General features: G+C 36.3%; 2 protein-coding genes across 5 annotated transcripts in view; one reads left to right on the top strand and one right to left on the bottom strand.

Moving 5' to 3' along the window:
• Window positions 1–18,069, top strand: part of VMP1 (vacuole membrane protein 1) — a 127,161-nt gene that overhangs the window by 10,082 nt on the left and 99,010 nt on the right. Inside the window, exons 1-3 of one of the 2 annotated variants that reach the window (XM_042915711.1) lie at window positions 1,568–1,586; window positions 13,555–13,656; window positions 16,209–16,344. In XM_042915711.1, coding sequence (XP_042771645.1) covers window positions 13,581–13,656; window positions 16,209–16,344 — 212 coding nt within the window. In that variant the 5' untranslated portion in view covers window positions 1,568–1,586; window positions 13,555–13,580. Of the gene's footprint in view, window positions 1–1,567; window positions 1,587–13,554; window positions 13,657–16,208; window positions 16,345–18,069 lie in introns of those variants that run through there. The other variant, XM_042915710.1, reaches the window with a different exon arrangement.
• The window catches only part of PTRH2 (peptidyl-tRNA hydrolase 2), a 57,938-nt gene that overhangs the window by 17,962 nt on the left and 21,907 nt on the right, over window positions 1–18,069 (bottom strand). The gene's annotated exons all lie outside the window — the stretch shown is intronic.

The raw sequence follows: 18,069 nt of genomic DNA, 5'->3' as shown, positions 1-18,069 counted from the left end.
TTTGAAAAATAAAGGTTGATGTTCACTTTTTCATAAGAATATTCAGTTATTTTAGTACCATTTGTTGAAGAGATGTTCCTTTGACCATTGAATTGCCTTGTACCTTTGTTGAAAATTAATTGACCCAATATATGTGGGTCTAATTCTGTATTCTCTATTCTGTTTCACTGATCTATGTTTGTCCTTTTGCCAAAACCACACTGTCATTACTGTAACTTTATAATAAATCTTGAAATCAGTTAGTGCAAGTCTTACAACTCTGCTCTTGATCCAAATTGTTTTAGCTATTCTAAGTTTTTTGCATTTCCATGTAAATTTGAATCCACTTGTCACTTTTGAGTTTTTAAAAAACCTGCTTGAGTTTTGATTTAGATTGCATTAAACCTATACATCAGTTTGAGGGAAATTGTCATAATAACAATATTGAGTCTTTCAAATGATCAACATGGTATATTTCCCTGTGTATTTAGGCCCTCTGTAATTTCTTTTCTTACTGTTTTAGAATAGGTCTTGCATGTATGTTATTAAACTTACCTCTTTTTTTTTTTTGAAAGTGTCCGAAATGGTTTTATTTTTTTTCCCCTCTATTTTTTTAAAAATATAGTTTATTGTCAAATCGGCTAACATATAGTACGTAAAATGTGCTCTTGGTTTTTGGGGTAGATTCCTGTGGTTCATTGCTTACATACAACACCCAGTGCTCATCCCAACATAAACTTACCTCTTAAATATTTTACGTTTCAGATGCTATTGTAAATGAAATTTTTTAAAAAAGGTTTTTTTAGTGTTTATTTTTGAGAGAGACAGAGTGTGAGTCGGGGGAGGGGCAGAGAGAGAGAGGGAGACACAGAATCTGAGGCAGGCTCCAGGCTCTGAGCTGTCAGCACAAAGCAGGGCTTTGATGAATTTGATGCAGGGCTCAAACTCACAGACTGAGAGATCATGACCCAAGCCGAAGTCAGACGCTTAACCAACTGAGCCACCCAGGTGCTCTGTAAAATTTTTAAATTTAAATTTCTAATTTTTTATTCCAGGTATATAATAGTTGGTTTTTACACCTGTGACCTTACCAAATTCATTTTTTAGTTCCAGTAGTTCTGAGCATTTTTCAGTTTTCTCTTATTTTGACCCATGAGTTATTTAAAACTGTGCATTAGCTTCTGAGTGTGTATAAATTTTATATTTTTGTTACTAAAGTTTGGCACAATTTCTGAATTATCAGAGAATGTGGTCCCTGATGCCCATTCTTTGGAATATGTTGAGACTGGTCTCTTGACTTAATCAAGATAAGTGGGTTTAAAAATTCATATTCTCTGACATTAGATGCTGAATCTTATATATATCCATTCCTACCCTTTATTATTGTTTTTAACATTTCTTTCTCTGTAATTCTACTGACTGCTGCCTTTTTTTCAATGTTTATTTTTGAGAGAGAGTGCACAAGTTGGGGAGGGGCAGAGCAAGAGAGGGAGACAGAATGCAAAGCAGACTCCAGGCTCCGAGCTGTCAGTGAAGAACCTGACCTCACGAACTGTGAAATCATGACCTGAACCAAAGTTGGATGCTTAACTGACCGAGCCACCCAGGTGCCCCCCAACATTTTATTTCTTAATTGTATTGTTCAAATCTTTTATCTTCACTAAATATTTTTCTTTGCTTGAAATATCAGTAACAGTTCTTTTTAAATCTACAAATATAGTGTTGGATTTATCCATTTCTCCATGTATTTTTATGTTATAAATTTTTTTAAGTTTATTTATTACTGAGCGAGAAAGGGAGAGAGAGAATTTCAGGCAGACTCTATACCGTTAGCGTGGAACCTGATACAGGGCTTGTCCAGTGCTTAACCAACTGAGCCACTCATGTGCCCCTATTATAAATTTTGCTGCTATATTGTATTAGTGCTTTCAAATTTAGAATTATTATATTTTCCTGGTGAATTGAAACTTTTATTATTATGTTCTGTGTCCCTAATAATGACTTTTGTCTTTCGTCTTATTTTCAGCCTTTCTGTGTCCTTATAAAAAAGCATGGATTTTTAAAAAATACAGTTTGCAATCTTTTTAAAGCGATTTGATAGTTTTTTAAACAATTGAGAACCCTTTAAAAAAAAATATTTGTTTTTGAGAGAGAGTGCACACACACGTGCACACACAGGGGAGGGGTGGAGAGAGAATACCAAGCAGGCTCCACACTGTCAGCGCAGAGCCCCACACAGGGCTTGAACTCATAAACCATGAGATCATGACCTGAGCTGAAATGAAGAGTCAGCCACTTAACCAACTGAGCCACCCAGGTACCCCTAAAATGATAAGTTTAATCTGTTTATGTTTATTTTGATTATTGACATATTTGGACTATTCGGACTTCTTTCTATCAAGCACTATTTTGAAGCTCCCAAACTTTAGAACACATTAGATCTCATCTTTCTCTTCCATATTTATATACCATTATCCAACTTTCTTTTTAAAATTATTGTCACAGACACTTTTATTATTTTATACAATACTTGGTTAAACACCCTTATTTATTGCCTACCATTAATGTCTTTATTTTATTGGGCACACAAGTCTAGACTAGCTATTTTATCTCAAAAACTCTGATATTATTCCATTATTTCATGGCTTTCATTGTTGCTGTTGAGAGTTCTGCTTCCATTCTAACCGTTCTTCCATTTCTTAACAATTTGTCCTTTTTGACTTTTTTCAAGATCAAGACTTACATTAGTGTTCTGCAATTTGATTGCAGTGTTTCTGGTTAAGACTTATTTTTATTTGTTCTACTTGGGATATATTGTACTTCCTAGATTGATGGGCTCAGTTTTGGAAATTTTAGGTCTTTATTTTTTGAATTTACATTTCTCCTAATTTTTATATTCTTCTGAGTTTGCAATTAAACAAATGATAGACCTTCTCATTCTGTCTTCTGTGTCTCTTATTTGCTTATATTTTCCATCTTTGCTGCGTCCTTAATAAATTCCCTGGATAGCTCATCCAATTAATCTGTGTTTGACCCGTGCATTTTATCCATTGGCTTTTAATTTCAGCACTTATTACTTTTAGAATTTCCATTTACTTTTCTTTCCTTCAAATCTATTTAGTTGGGGTAGTTTGTATTGTGTGCTCATTTTTGTAATTGCATCCTTTGTTCAGTAAACATTTTATACATAACTATTCTATAATATATTTACCCTGCACCTGAATCTCTAGTACCTGTTGTTCTTGTTCTGAAGGGGTAGAGGATTGGTAGAGCAGTTGGAGGTGTCTGTATTGATAATGGCTTGTTTTCTGGTACTTCTGTGAGTTTATTGATTGATCTTACTCTGTTGGAGTCCAGCAAACCTAATTTACAAAGAGGGTTTACTTCTGCCTCTGCTTAAAGCTAGAAAGGCACCTCTGATTTGGGACTACATCAGTAGTGCTTGGGGTTGTAGCAGAAGAAATATTCTCTATCCTCTTTGAGTCTCTTGCTGGGCCTAGGGATTAAACTGATATAAAATACATTTGTAGGGGCGTCTGGATGGCTCAGTCGGTCATGATCTCACGGTTCGTGGGACTTCAGCTCAGGTCATGATCTCACGGTTCATGGGTTTGAGCCCCACATTGGGCCCTCTGCTGTCAGCACAGAGCCCGCTTCCAATTCTCTGTCTCCCTCTCTGTTTGCCCCTCCCCTGTTCATTCTCTCTCTCTCAAAAATAAATAAATATTAAAAAAAAAAGACAGTAGGAGAAAATCATACAAACTTTACTAATTTTTTAACATGTAAATGGGAACCTTCACAAGAGAATGAAGACCCAAAGAAGTGACCAGAGCAGGAAACTTTTATACCTTTTAGATCAAGAAACAATAAATTTGTGAAGAATTGACAAGACAAAGAAGTTTATTCTAGTAAATGGTGAAGAAATAACTAGAAAGATAAGGGTTAATTTAATACAGTTTGTTTGTACGGATTTGTCAGCCCCAGGTTTCCCGTCTCTATGTTAAGAATGTCTTCCTCCTGGTACGGCCGGGGGTGGGGGTGGGGGGGGGCTTTTACCTGGGAGTTTTATTTCCCGCTGTCAGGAAGAAAAAAGAAAGTCAAAGTGTCCTTCTTGTACCTGCCATTTCTTAAAAGTACCTTTAATTCAAAGGAATCAATATGCCTAAGTGGCATATTTTGGGGTGACATTCTGTTTTTCTTCATGGGTTTCTGCCCAAAGAGGAAGTCACAAGTATAGCTTCTCATCTCCAAAGTTCAGTCTTTCTACAGGGATGTTGCTGTAGGAAGCTTCTCAGGGTAGCCTAAGCCCTCTCAATTGCCAGTTGCTCTTCTCAGTTTCTTTCCTACTGCTCAGGTTTTCTTCTGTTCCCACTCTGCTTCACAAGTACCCTAGCTCTTAGACCATTCAGTCTCTGTAGGTCTGTTGTATAGTTTACTTATTTTTTGAAGGGATGGAAGGGACCTTGGAGACTGCCTCTTCCCTTTGTGAAACCAGTGATGTCTCAAAGAATTTGTCCAATTTAGCGTGTAGTTTCTATAGAGAAGAAGGAACCCTCAAAATTCCTAGTGCATGTACCTGACTTCATATAGTAAATGTTACTGAAAAGTTTATATTTTTGCACGTATATTATTTTGTTATTTTATGAAACCCTATCTTGAAGGCATGTGGGTGCTAAGAATTCATCGATACATATAATGACACCATAATTTACCTACTCAGTAGGTTCAAATTTTCCTAAGATAGAAGTGAAGGTCCCTAGATGATTATTATCAGGAAGCTATTTAATATTTAAGAGAAAATGAAACACAAAATAGCCTTTAAAGTGGGCAAAGAATGACAATTCAATGTAGAAAATGCTGTAGGAAATTCTGTCTCTTTAATGTTGAATGACCAAAAAATACCAACAGTTATTTCCATTTACCCATCTTAATAGGTGTAGTGGGGACATTACTACTATTTTGATGCATGGATAACATATAACAAGTTCTAGTATTTTTCCAAACAATGGGTAATAAAAAAAATTCTGTTTCATAGGTCATAAAGTTTGAAATTATCTGGATCAAATCCTTCATTTTGATTCAAATAATTTGAAATGTGTATTTTTGTCATTTGCAAGTATTCTGTGATGTAACTTTCTCTCGTTGAATTTTTTTTAATGTTTATTATTGAGAGAGAGAGAGAGAGAGAGAGAGAGAGAATAGGGAGAGGGGCAGAGAGAGGGAGACACAGAATCTAAAGCAGGCTCCAGGCTCTGAGCTGTCAGCACAGAGCCCGATGTGGGGCTTGAATCCACGAGCTGTGAGATCATGACCTGAGCCAAAGTCGGACGCTCAACTGACTGAGCCACCCAGGCACCCCTAACTTATTTTCATATTAATGACTTATATAGGCTAGTTTATAAACCCCAAGTATTTAGGGGCAATAAAGTAAGGAGTCTGTTTAGCAATCTGAATTTAAAATTTTGTCAGAAATACACAAACAGTAAGAAACCCACAAAGGAATTACTAAAAGAAGCAAAGGTGAAATCTGATTTTGATGACAGGCCTTTATTTGTCTGTTTGTGAGAATCAACAGAGATGAGTGTTCTCTTAATTCTGCTAATGGGGAATGTTTTGTAAATACCATAACATGCTAAACCTTTGGGACTACTTTATTATCATTTTTTTTCTATGACTCCAGAATTTCTTGATAAGAAATGAAAGCACTCTGGGGCACCTGGGTGGCTCAGTCGGTTAAGCGGCCGACTTCGGCTCAGGTCATGATCTCGTGGCCCGTGAGTTCGAGCCCCGCGTCGGGCTCTGTGCTGACAGCTCAGAGCCTGGAGCCTGTTTTCAGATTCTGTGTCTCCCTCTTTCTCTGACCCTCCCCTGTTCATGCTCTCTCTCTGTCTCAAAAATGAATAAATGTTAAAAATAAAAAAAATTAAAAAAAAAAAAAGAATTGAAAGCACTCTCACAAAGACTGTGTAGTAGAAGAAATGTTGAATTTGGAGTTGGAAACATGAGGTTGAACTCTCACTTTGCCATTTATATGCTGCTGAATTGCTATTTAGAGCCTTTGAGCCCAGAGTTTCTCATTTGTAGAAGGCAGGAATAAAAATAACTGTTCCCTACACAGGTTTGTTAGCATCAGATTAACTAATCTATATGTAAACGATAAATCATTATACAGAGTAGGTATTGTTGCATAAATCCAAACTCTGGCCTTGGGTCGGGTAGAATTCTTAGACTATTAGAATAGAAAGAAAATTATGGCAGTAATTTATGTGTCTGATAATTGGTTGAGGAAAGAGAATCAGAGATTGAGAGTAACATTCCCAAGGTCTTACAGTTAGCTGAATCTCCCAGCTCTGGAATGTTACTCGTTTTGCTGGTTTAATTTTTTTTAAGTTTATTTACTTTGGGAGAGAGAGAGAGAGCACACACAAGCAGGGCAGGAGCAGAGAAAGAATCCCAAGCGGGCTCCACACTGTCAGCACAGAGCCAGATGCAGGGCTTCACCCACAAACTGCGAGATCATGACTTGAGCTGAAACCAAGAGTTGAACTCTTAACCAACTGAGCCATCCAGGTGCCCCTACTGTTTTAATTCTTGATCTTACTCCCCCATCTTTTTGGTGAAAATGTTTTGCTGAAATTGCACTGATTAAGAAAAACTGAATGAATATTTAGTAGATTGAGAGAAAATGAGAAATGGGATTTTTCAAGCTGTGATTTTATAAGTTATATATTTTCTGCATTGAAATAAAGTCACGTTTTTACACAAAGAAACATAAAATTATTTTTTTACATATTGGAAGTGAGAGATAAACAATCCCCCCAAACCTATCAAACTCTGAAGAAGGGGGTCCGTAAAATGTCCTCCAGGTTGTATCTTTTTAAAATATGGATTCTTGGGGGTGCCTGGGTGGTTCAGTCAGTTAAGCCTCTGACTTCGGCTCAGATCATGATCTCACCATTTGTGAGTTCAAGCCCCATATCAGGCTCTGTGCTGACAGCTCAGAGCCTGGAGCCTGCTTCAGATTCTGTCTCCCTCTCTCTCTGCTGCTCCCACACTCGCACTCTGTGTTTCTCTCTCTCAGAAATAAACATTAAAAAAATTTTTTTTAATATTTAAAATTTTATTTAATTAAAAATTAGATCTGCAGGTTCTGTGTTGACAGTGTGGAGCCTGCTTGGGATTCTCTCTCACTCCCTCTCTCTCTGCCCCTCCTGTGCTCTCAAGATAAATAGATCTGGAGCAGTGACCTTTTCAACAATTAGAAGACTGTGACAAGTTTAATGTATTTTACACTTCACTAAGTTAGGTTGATGGACCTTTTAGGCCATAAATATATACTCTCATAAACTGCTAACCCATTATTGGGAGATATATTGAAGTTTTGAATGCATTTAATTTGTATCCTAACTTGGGGCTTTATTTATGTTTGTTTGTTTTATTTTTTTCCCCTTTTTTAAATTTAAATTTTAGTTAGCATACAGTGCCATATTGATTTCGGGAACAGAATTCAGTGGCTCATCACTTACACACAACACCCAGGGCTAACCAAATAAGTGATCCCCTTAGTACCCATCACCCATCTAGCCCACCTCCCACATACCTCCCTCTGTCAACCCCATAGTTTGTTCTCTATCAAGAGTCTCTTGTGATTTGTTTCCTTCTTTTCTCCACCCCCCCCCTTTCATATGTTCATCTGTTCTGTTTCTTAAATTCCATGTATGAGTGAAATCATATGGTATTTGTCTTCTCTGATTGACTTATTTTGCTTAGCATATTTTGAGTTTTTAATTTGTCTAATTCTTCAAGACTTTAGAAAGTTCCAAAGGATTCAAGGATTTTTTTTTCATACATTCTTATTCAAATAATGAATTTTCAGAGAACACACTTTTACACTGCCACAGCCATGTGATGATCTCTGGCTCTTATAGTCAGATGATCCAGTAGTCACTGATATTGTTCATGGTGTTTGGATTAGCTTTGGCTTTTTACCCTTGCACAAGTGGAAAACTGTATCAAAGCCTCACTGATCAAGATATATTTATTACCCTTTACTTAGATTATTTATTAAGTTTCCAATAATAAATTGCAATTGCTTTATCTTCACAGTTGTAGAGAAATCTATAGCTATTTTGAAGTAGTCTGTGAATGAATGTACTAAATAGTCCAATTAAGTACCTACATGCTTCTCAAAGCAAGAAAGATTACTGAAATATATTCAGGTTGAAATACAATATTTAATTGGCTGTCTTTGCATGCCTTGTATGAAGAACGGTGTACATTATTGAGAAAGCCGACTTAATATTTTTGTGAGAAAGTAGAATCATTTGAATAAATGGTTTTCTTACAAGGAAGTGTGTTCATTTTATCTTGGAATACAGTGGCCAAGAAAATTAGAGTCAATGGCTTCATCACTCTTATTTTCTTTTCCTTTTCATCTTGTTAAATTCTACACACTAACTCATATTACTCTGGGAGTTGCTATTTTCATGTCATCCTTAAGTGTTTTTTGTTTTGCTTTAGGGAACTCAGAGTAACTTAGTTTCACATTGTTTTTGCATTACAAGAGCAGCTAATGTTTAAAACGAATGGAGTATTATAGTCTTAGCAGTAGATGTACAACCTACAAAGAACCTTTGTGAGCTGATTTTAGCAGCATTTTCTCAGCACTTCTGACAGAAACAGAAGACCCCACATATTTTAATATCAACCTTTGATTTATTTTTTTATTTTAAAATTTTTATTTATTTTTGAGAGGGTGGGGAGGAGCAGAGAAAGAGGGAGACACAGAATCCAAAGCAGGCTTTAGGCTCTGAGCTGTCAGCACAGAGCCCAACATAGGGCTCAAATCCACGAGTCGTGAGATCATGATCTGAGCTGAAATGGGATGCTTAACTGACTGAACCACCCAGGCACCCCTCAACCTTTTATTTTAAATGCTTCAGCATTTTCAGATTGAAAATCTGCTAGTTACAACATTTTAAGGCATTTCTTTTATCTAGAAGATACAAGAAGATACATTTCTTGTATCTTTACAATGAAAATTATTATTTGATGTTTGAGTTATGCTTCTTTCCTATTTCTGTCTTCTCATCCTAGCCATAGACCTTTAGAGTTTAACAGTCTCATTCTTGGGATGCCTGGGTGGCTCAGTTAAGTGTACACTTTTTAAAAAATATTTGTTTTTGAGAGAGAGAGAATGCGTGTGTGCGCGAGTGGGGGAGGAGCAGAGAGGGAGAGAGAGAATCCCAAGCAGGCTCTACACTGTCAGTGCAGAGCCTGACACAGGGCTTGAACTCACAAACTGTGAGATCATGACTCGAGCCGAAATCAAGAGTCAGATGCTTAATTGACTGAGCCACCCAGGCACCCCGAGCCTTCAACTCTTAAGTCACATTTATGGACCAGCTCTTAGAATATCTTATTTCCTTCCATAGATTGAGCTTGTCTCTTTCAAAATTCTTAGAAGAATTTAGTTTTGGGACTTGGGGGTGTCTTACCATAGGTCAGTGTACTCCCTGGTATTATTGAGACCACCTTGTATCTGGATCCTACCTCTAGGTTTGTCACTGACTTATGATTGAGGAAGATGGGGACAAAAATATTTCAAGGGAATTTTAAAAGACAGTAGTGTAAAATATTTTCAAAAATGGTTAAAATGCAAAAATTTTGATACTTTTATAAGCTTAGTTGTTTAGAACACAGGTAGTTTTTTGCATGTTTTGCTTTATAGTTCTTTGGGGAATGGCAAATGGTTTTTAAAAGTTGTTTTTAAAACTATGAACTTATTTTGTTTGTAAGAAGTATACTGATGAAAAGAAAATAACTTAGTTCCTTTGGTTATTTCTTACAAAACAAAATTCCAGACTATTTTGTTTTCTAGAGAATTTTTTGAGTAGGAAATGTCAGTAAGCTGTTTTCTTTTGTAGCGTATTGTGTAAGAACACATTATTTGCTCAAATGAAAATTCCTGTTGCAATATCTTTAAAAACATCTTCAAATAATTGCATAATACCATTATTATAAGTAAGTACTCCAATGAACTCAAATTGTTTTGGATAAACTTTTATCTCTTAAAGATGATTACTACAGGAAAGAGTAAAGCTGGGGAAATGAGTTCAATTATCACATTGTTTGGCTGGAGGGCAAGTTTTAGAATCTTTTCTTCACAGTGCACATGCCCTTTTGTGACTTGTTAATCTTTTTGTCGCAAATTAATTACATGTTATTTATTGTGATGTAGGTAAATGGCTGTTCATCTATGAAATGAATTGCCTACAGATTTTGGCTGAATATGAACATATGTGGTTTTAAGTATTTATAGTATGGCTTCTAGTTAAATGATTAGAAGATAGAAGATCCAAAACTCCTTTATTATATGGTCCATTTCAAACATCCTCAGTTAATTTTATTAATAAAGCCCAGAAAGCATGATTTGTGGAATAGAGTTACATTTTGTGAACCTATTATGATGCTCTGGTCTTAGAGAATTCCACAGAATAACTTCATTCATTTTTCTGTGTCCTTTTAATTGCTTGGCTATATTTATATTGTCTTTTGAAAACACCTTCATGTAAGTATGACTTAAGTTCGCAGAATCAAACTTCCAGCTTTTATGAACTCTTCTGAATGTACTGTCCTCTGAACTCCCATATTTTGTCCTGTACTTTCTTCCTCCTTATCATTGTAGCTAGTATATATTGAGTTCATATAAAAGGTAAGACAATATATTATTATTTTATACACATTACCTTGTTTAATTCTCACAGTAAACCTTTGATACGTGTCATGTTACCTCTATTTTACAGGTTAAAGAAACTGATGTTTAGAGAGATTTAGAAATTTGTCCAATTCATGGAGTAGATACTTGTGAAGTTTGAGTTTCAATCCAGTTCTGTTAGACTCTAAAACCTGTTTTCTTCCCACTAGGTTGGATACTATATATCTGTTTCATTTTAAGTGAAGTCCTGTGCTCATCTGGCTTCCCTACCAGAAGGAAGGACCCTCGGAGTGCCTGGATGGCTCAGTCAGTTGAGCTTCCCACATGGTTTCAGCTTGGGTCATGATCTCATGCTGGCAGTGTGGAGCCTGCTTGGGATTCTCTCTCCTCCTCTCTCTCTGCCACTCCCCTGCAAAATAACTATATAAAAAAATTTTTTTAAGTTAAAAAAAAAAAGAAAGAAGGACCCTCTGGAGGACAAAGACCTTGTTTTATTCATATTTATGTCTCCAGAGCCTGGTACAGATCCCAGAATTTTTTAAATGAGCACTTAATGAAAGATACTGACATCACTGAATGGTAGCAGTGAAGCATGTAGTTTCTTTTCTTTTTTTTTTTTAAATGTTTATTTATTTTTGAGAGAGAGAGAGAGAGAGAGAGAGGTAGAGCATGAGCAGGAGAGGGGCAGAGAGAGAGGGAGACACAGAATCCGAAACAGGCTCCGGGCTCTGAGCTATCAGCACAGAGCCTGACATGGGACTTGAACCCACAGACCGTGAGATCATGACCTGAGCTGAAGTTGGACACTCAACCGACTGAGCCACCCAGGCGCCCCTGTAGTTTCTAAAGTATAGTCAGTTTACTGGTTCATGTACCTCCTATCCTTTTGATGTGGTTATACACAGGTGTGCATGCCCAAATACACATACACACACTATTTCATCCTTAGTGATCCTGTGACAGTGAGAATTTTTGTTCTCATTTTGTAGATCATAAAATCAAGATTGAGGGTCGCCTGGCTGGCTCAGTTGGTAGAGCATGTGTCTCTTGATCTTGATGTTATGAGTTCAAGGCCCATGTTGGGTGTAGAGATGACTTTGAAATAAAATCTAAAAATAAACACATTAAACAAGAAAATCGATATCTAGAAAAAATGAGACTTGCTTAAGATCATACCACTAGTTAGTGGCAAATCTGTGATGCAAATCCAGATCTTCAAACTTTATTTTTTTATTTTATTTTTATTTTTATTTTTTAATGTTTATTAATTTTTGAGGGAGAGAGGGAGACAGAATCCGAAACAGGCTCCAGGCTCTGAGCTGTCAGCACAGAGCCCGATGCAGTGCTCAAACTCACAAACCACGAGATTATGTCCTGAGCCAAAGTTGGACACTTAACTGACTGAGTCGCCCAGGTGCCCCAAGATTTTCAAACTTTAAATCTTATAATCATCTACTCCAGGCTATCCATCTGTGCTAATTGAATCCTATACTTCATTTCTTAATATGTTTATTTGCTTGTTGAGAAATGATGGCAAGAAAACAAAGATATCCACAAATGGTTGTGTCTAAGACACCTTCTTTTGAAGTGATGAATGTATGCTCTTTGCTCAGTCTGTCTGTCTATCTATCTGTTGAGAGAGAGAGAGCAGGGAAGGGGCAGAGAGAGGAGAGGGAGAATCCCAAGCAGGCTCCGCACTGTCAGCGCAGAGCCCGATGCAGGGCTCAAACTCAAGAACCGTGAGATCAGGACCTGGGCGAAAATCAAGTCAGACACTTAACTGACTCAGCCACCCAGTTGCCCCCAGTCTTTTTATATATACATATTATTTCATTTATTTTCCATTATGAAGCATAAATTTGGGGAGCAGTAATTATAGTTAGAATTTTTGTCAAGGGGGCATCTGGCTGGAGTGGGTAGAGCATGTGACTCTTGATCTCAAGGTTGTGAGTTCGAGCCCCACGTTTGGTATAGAGATTACTTAAAATCTTAAAAGAAAAAAAAGAATTTTAGTTAAGGAATAAAATAGTCCCAGCTCACAAACTATAGGAAGACTGAACCCATGACCATATCAAATTCTAATCAGCTGAATATAGGTCTAGCAAGATTCGTGGCACATGCAGAGGGTATTAAGGAGTCTGTATTGCAGACTTGATTGACGTACTGTGCTTCTTAAGTAGAAAGAGTTGCCATACTAATACCTGAAAGAATGATAAGTTATAGGCAATCTGATGTTTTTGTGTAGAATAATCACGTCAGCACAATTTATATGTTGTAATACAGGGATTTAAAGTAAAAATATATATCTACATGTGTAATATGAAACACGATATAAAGAGTACATTTAACATATCTTAAACATTTAGGATTTTTCTTTTATTAGGCTCATATTATTTTTTCAGTAGAATTTTTTTCCTAAATAAAATTGGTCTTTGATCTGTATCAACATTTTTGACATGTTTGATAGTATATTCATTTTTTTCTAGTAATGCTAAAAGAACTAAAAGACTGGTAAATTTGAGTAGGTAGTGTATATGATACTAAATTACGGGTTAGAAAGACTTTAGCTTATCAATATTTGAAGATGCTAGTATTTTATATTTTGCTTGGACAAATTGCCTCCAAGTTTTAATCTGGAAAAGGTTTACAACTACATGGCTTTTATATTTTTACTACTTCTATTAGAGTTTCTATACAAATTATTCAAATCTTGATTATAAAAGAGAAGATGAAAGTGTAAACACATTATTCAAACAGCATGCAGAATATCACTACCATGTTGTTTCTCAGTTTTATTCAGTCATAAATGCAAAGCAGAAATATGTAACATGTCATTGGATTTTATTTTGCTTTACTAGCTCCTCAAGAGTTACTGATCTATGAAATGGCAGAGAATGGAAAAAATTGTGACCAGAGACGTGTAGCAATGAACAAGGAACAATATAATGGAAACTTCACAGGTATGGTGATTTGGAGAGAGAAGATCTACAGGTTTAAATGATCTCCTTTTCAGTGGAGTAAAATAGAAATATATCTAATATTTACTGTCTTTTGTTAATATATGATAAGTATGTGAGATTCTTATATATTTTATATAACATTAAAGAATTCCCCCCTGCCTCTTATCTGTGTTTTGTTTTTCCACAGTTTCAGTTCCCCATGGCCAACTGCAGTCCAGAAACAGAATGATCTATTGTCAGAACATCAGTAATAGCCTAATGCCACATCACAATGCCTACATCATTCACTTCACTTCATCTTATCACATAAGCATTTTATCATCTCACATAATCTCAAGAAGAAGGACAGTACAATAAGATATTTTAAGAGAGTTACATTCATATAACTTTTATTAAACTATATTTTTATAATTATTTTATTATTGGTTATTGCTGTCAATCTTACTATGTCTAATTTATAAACTTTAGCATAACTATGTAGATATAGGAAAAAACATAGTTATATATAGAATTCAGTACTCTCTGGATTCAGGCATCCACTGGGCATCTTAGAACATGTCCCCCACGGATGAGGGGGGGACTACAGTAATTATCTTTTTTTACCCCTCTTAGTAAATGAAATTTATGGGTCCGGGCCTATATGGTGAATTTTCACAGTGATAGCAGAAGCAGCCTAGCCATAGTTTCATCACCAGTGTTCTGGGTACAAGGTTATTATTTGTTAATCTTATGCTGTGGTCAGTATTTATTTGGCTTTGTTTGGTGCTCAGTGTTATCATGCTATTTTGTAACTTTAGAAGTAGATTGTAAATTTACTTATTACACTAATCCTAAATGTACAATTATCAAAAAGTCAATGTGATTATTGTGAGTTTATTTTATTTTATTTTAAATTTTTTTTATTCATTTTTGAAAGAAGACAGAGGGAGACAGAGCGTGAGCAGGGGAGAGGCAGAGAGAGAGGGAGACACAGAATCTGAAGCAGGCTTCAGGCTCTGAGCTGTCAGCACAGAGCCCGATGTGGGGCTTGAACCCACGGACCGTGAGATCATGACCTGAGCTGAAGTCGGACGCTTAACCGACTGAGCCATTCAGGCGCTCCTATTGTGGGTTTATTTTAAAATTTTCATTTGCAACAAATAAATTTATACTTTAACCAAATTTGGAATTTGTAGTAAATTTCAGTATATTTAACACTTATTCAAATATTTAAAAAAAATAATAAAAGGCCCTGAAAGCCCTGAAACTATGGCTTTTATTTATATAGATGGTTAAAGTAGGAACTTTCCTTCATGTGTTTAAAGGAAATGAAGGCTTTTTCACTTCTGTTAATTATAATGGTTTTCTTCTTGATTTGTAGTTGTTTGACATCTTAAACATACTGCAAATTATATTCCAGCATGGTAATATTCTATTATAGAAATTCTCTTACATTGGAAGAAGTGCAAGCTATCTGAAATAGTAGTTTCTGTGTTTTGATCACTACATTGCCTTGCAGGGCACATTTTGCAGCACTTATCTGACTTTCAGGTTACTCTGATTATTGATAAATTTTATATCATTGCACCCAAAATTTCAGGATGTAGAGATAAGCATGCATATGTCATAGTCTCTTCACATTAGTGTGAAGTAACTTCACAATAGTAGCTTTTGCATGTTGTTTTTTTCTTTCCTTTCTCTCAATAAGCATGTACATTTATATATTCTTCCCCTGCTGCCTAACCCCTTGGAATTTAAAATTAATGTCAGTATGACACACTTACTGCCCTGTCCTGTGGTATTTTTTAACTTTGTATTTCCTAGAGATTGTGCTATAACTGTAGTCTTCGTTATGGCTGCTTAGTATTCCATTGTATCAGTATACATACTTTAACCACTCCTCTGTCTTCCGTTAACATTTAGGTTGTTTATAATTTTTTGCCAAGACAAGTAACACTGCATTGAATAAACTTGTACAAAAGACATATCACTTCATACCTAATCATTCTTAGAAATGGGATTATTGGGTTATAGGGTATATGCATTTGTAATTTTGATAATAACTTTGTACACTTACTAAGTGTCTGAGTCTTCTGAGAGCTTCACATATATTAACTCATTTAATCTTTGTGATGACCCTAAAGAAGTTAAGTACTATGTTCATCTTCATTTCAGAAAAGAAAAAACTGAGAGATAGAAGGGTTAACTAACTTGCCTGCTGTCTCATGACTTGTAGGCAAGATTTGGAACCAAGTAGTTTGCTGTCCCATTTTGAGCTCTAAACCACTTTGCTCTGTGATGCGATACTAAATCACCTTTCATGGAAGATGGGCTAACTTAGTATCCCAGTAGTGTACAGGAAAAGTAACTTGTGTCCTGACAATAATTGCTAAAATAGTCCTCAGAGCAGAGCAGAATCACCTAACCCAGAGGTATCATAACGTGAATCACATTGCTTATTTTTTGAGGTTTGTATGCAGTCCTTCAAATGTGATATGGGAAAGTAGGTGAATTTTTAAAGTGATTGGGAAAAGTGAACATTCTCTTTTAACTTCTGCACTAATGTTTTTCAGACCCTTCTTCAATGAATGAAAAGAAGAGGAGGGATCGGGAAGAGAGGCAGAATATTGTCCTGTGGAGACAGCCACTCATTACCTTGCAGTATTTTTCTCTGGAAATCCTAGTAATCTTGAAGGAATGGACCTCAAAGTAAAGAGTCTTCCATTACCTTTTAAATAAATTTTATTTACTAATTTTAGAAATCTTTAACAATCTCCTACTCTCTACCTCCTGCTCTTTCCATATGAATTAGTTAAATTTATTTATTTTTATTTTTTATTTTTTTAACATTTTTATTTACTTTTGAGAGAGACAGAGACAGAATGTGAGTGGGTTAGGGGCAGAGAGAGAGGGAGACACAGAAGCAGAAGCAGGCTCCAGGCCCTGAGCTGTCAGCACAGAGCCTGACGTGGGGCTCGAACTCATGAGCTGTGAGATCATGACCTGAGCCAAAGTTGGATGCTCAACCGACTGAGCCACCCAGGCGCCCCCAAATTTAGAATGTTTTAGGAATATGTTTATTTTCCTTTCTATAGTTTCAAGAAAAATAGGGAACATACTGCTATTTGCTCACTAGATTATTGCAATTGACTTCTGTCTCATGTTGAATCTTTTACACAAAGGATAACATAGGAAACAAGACTTTTTTCTTCTGGCTTTACCTTTAAGAGAACTTAGGCCTGTGTACACCAGATACACTGAATCTTTAGTAGGACAGAGTTCAGGATACATGGCACTTTTACTGACAGTTTCAGCCAGTGAAAGAGGACTCTGCCCTGGAAATGTGTTATATCTTTAGTACTTATCAGGCCTGTTTCAGATATCATAAAGAACAAGTTGAACTTTTACATGCCTTATCATTTTGAGCTTGGTTTCCAAATTATTATTATTATTATTTTATTTATTTATTTTTTTTTTAAGAGAAAGAGAGAGAGCATGGATGCAAGTTGGGGAGAGGGGCAGAGGGAGAGAGAGAGATTCCCAAGTAGTCTCCATGTTCAGTGTGGAGCCCAATGCAGGGCTTGATTCCATGAGCCTGGGATCATGACCTAAGCCAAAATCAAAAGCCAAATGTTCAACTGACTGAGCCACCCAGGTGCCCCATCTTTTTTTGTTTTTTCATTATTATTATTTTTTAATTTGCATCCTAGTGAGTTAGCATATAGTGCAATAATGATTTCAGGAGTAGAATCCAGTGATTCATCCCCTGCATATAACACCCAGTGCTTATCTCAACAAGTATCTTCCTTTTTTTTCTTTTTTTTTAAATACATTTATTCATTTTTGAGAGACAGAGACAGAATGTGAGTGGGAGAGGGGCAGAGTGAGGGAGACACAGAATCTGAAGCAGGCTCCATGCTTTGAGCTCTCAGCACAGAGCCTGATGGGGGGCTTGAACTCACAGACTGGGAGATCATGACCTGAGCTGAAGTCAGACGCTTAACTGACTGAACCACCTAGGCACCCCACCAACAAGTATCTTTCTTAATGCCACTTGCCCGTTTGGCCCATCCCTCCACCCATAACCCCTCCAACAACCCTCAGTTTGTTCTCTATATTTAAGAGTCTCTTATGTTTTGTCCCATCCCTGTTTCCATATTATTTTTGCTTCCCTTCCCTTATGTTCATCTGTTTTGTATCTTAAATTCCACATGAGTAAAGTCATATATTTGTCTTTCTCTGACTGATTTTGCTTAGCAAAAATCTGTGACTTATACACTCTAGTTCCATCCACAATGTTGCAAATGGCAAGATTTCATTGCTTTTGATCGCTGAGTAATACTCCATTGTATATATATACCACATCTTCTTTACCCATTCCTCTGTTGTGGACATTTGGGCTCTTTCCATACTTGGGCTGTTGTTGATAGTGCT

Source organism: Panthera leo, chromosome E1 (genome assembly GCF_018350215.1).
Source record: "Panthera leo isolate Ple1 chromosome E1, P.leo_Ple1_pat1.1, whole genome shotgun sequence".
NCBI classification, from domain to species: Eukaryota; Metazoa; Chordata; class Mammalia; order Carnivora; family Felidae; genus Panthera; species Panthera leo.
This window is presented reverse-complemented; position numbering and strand designations above follow the sequence as displayed.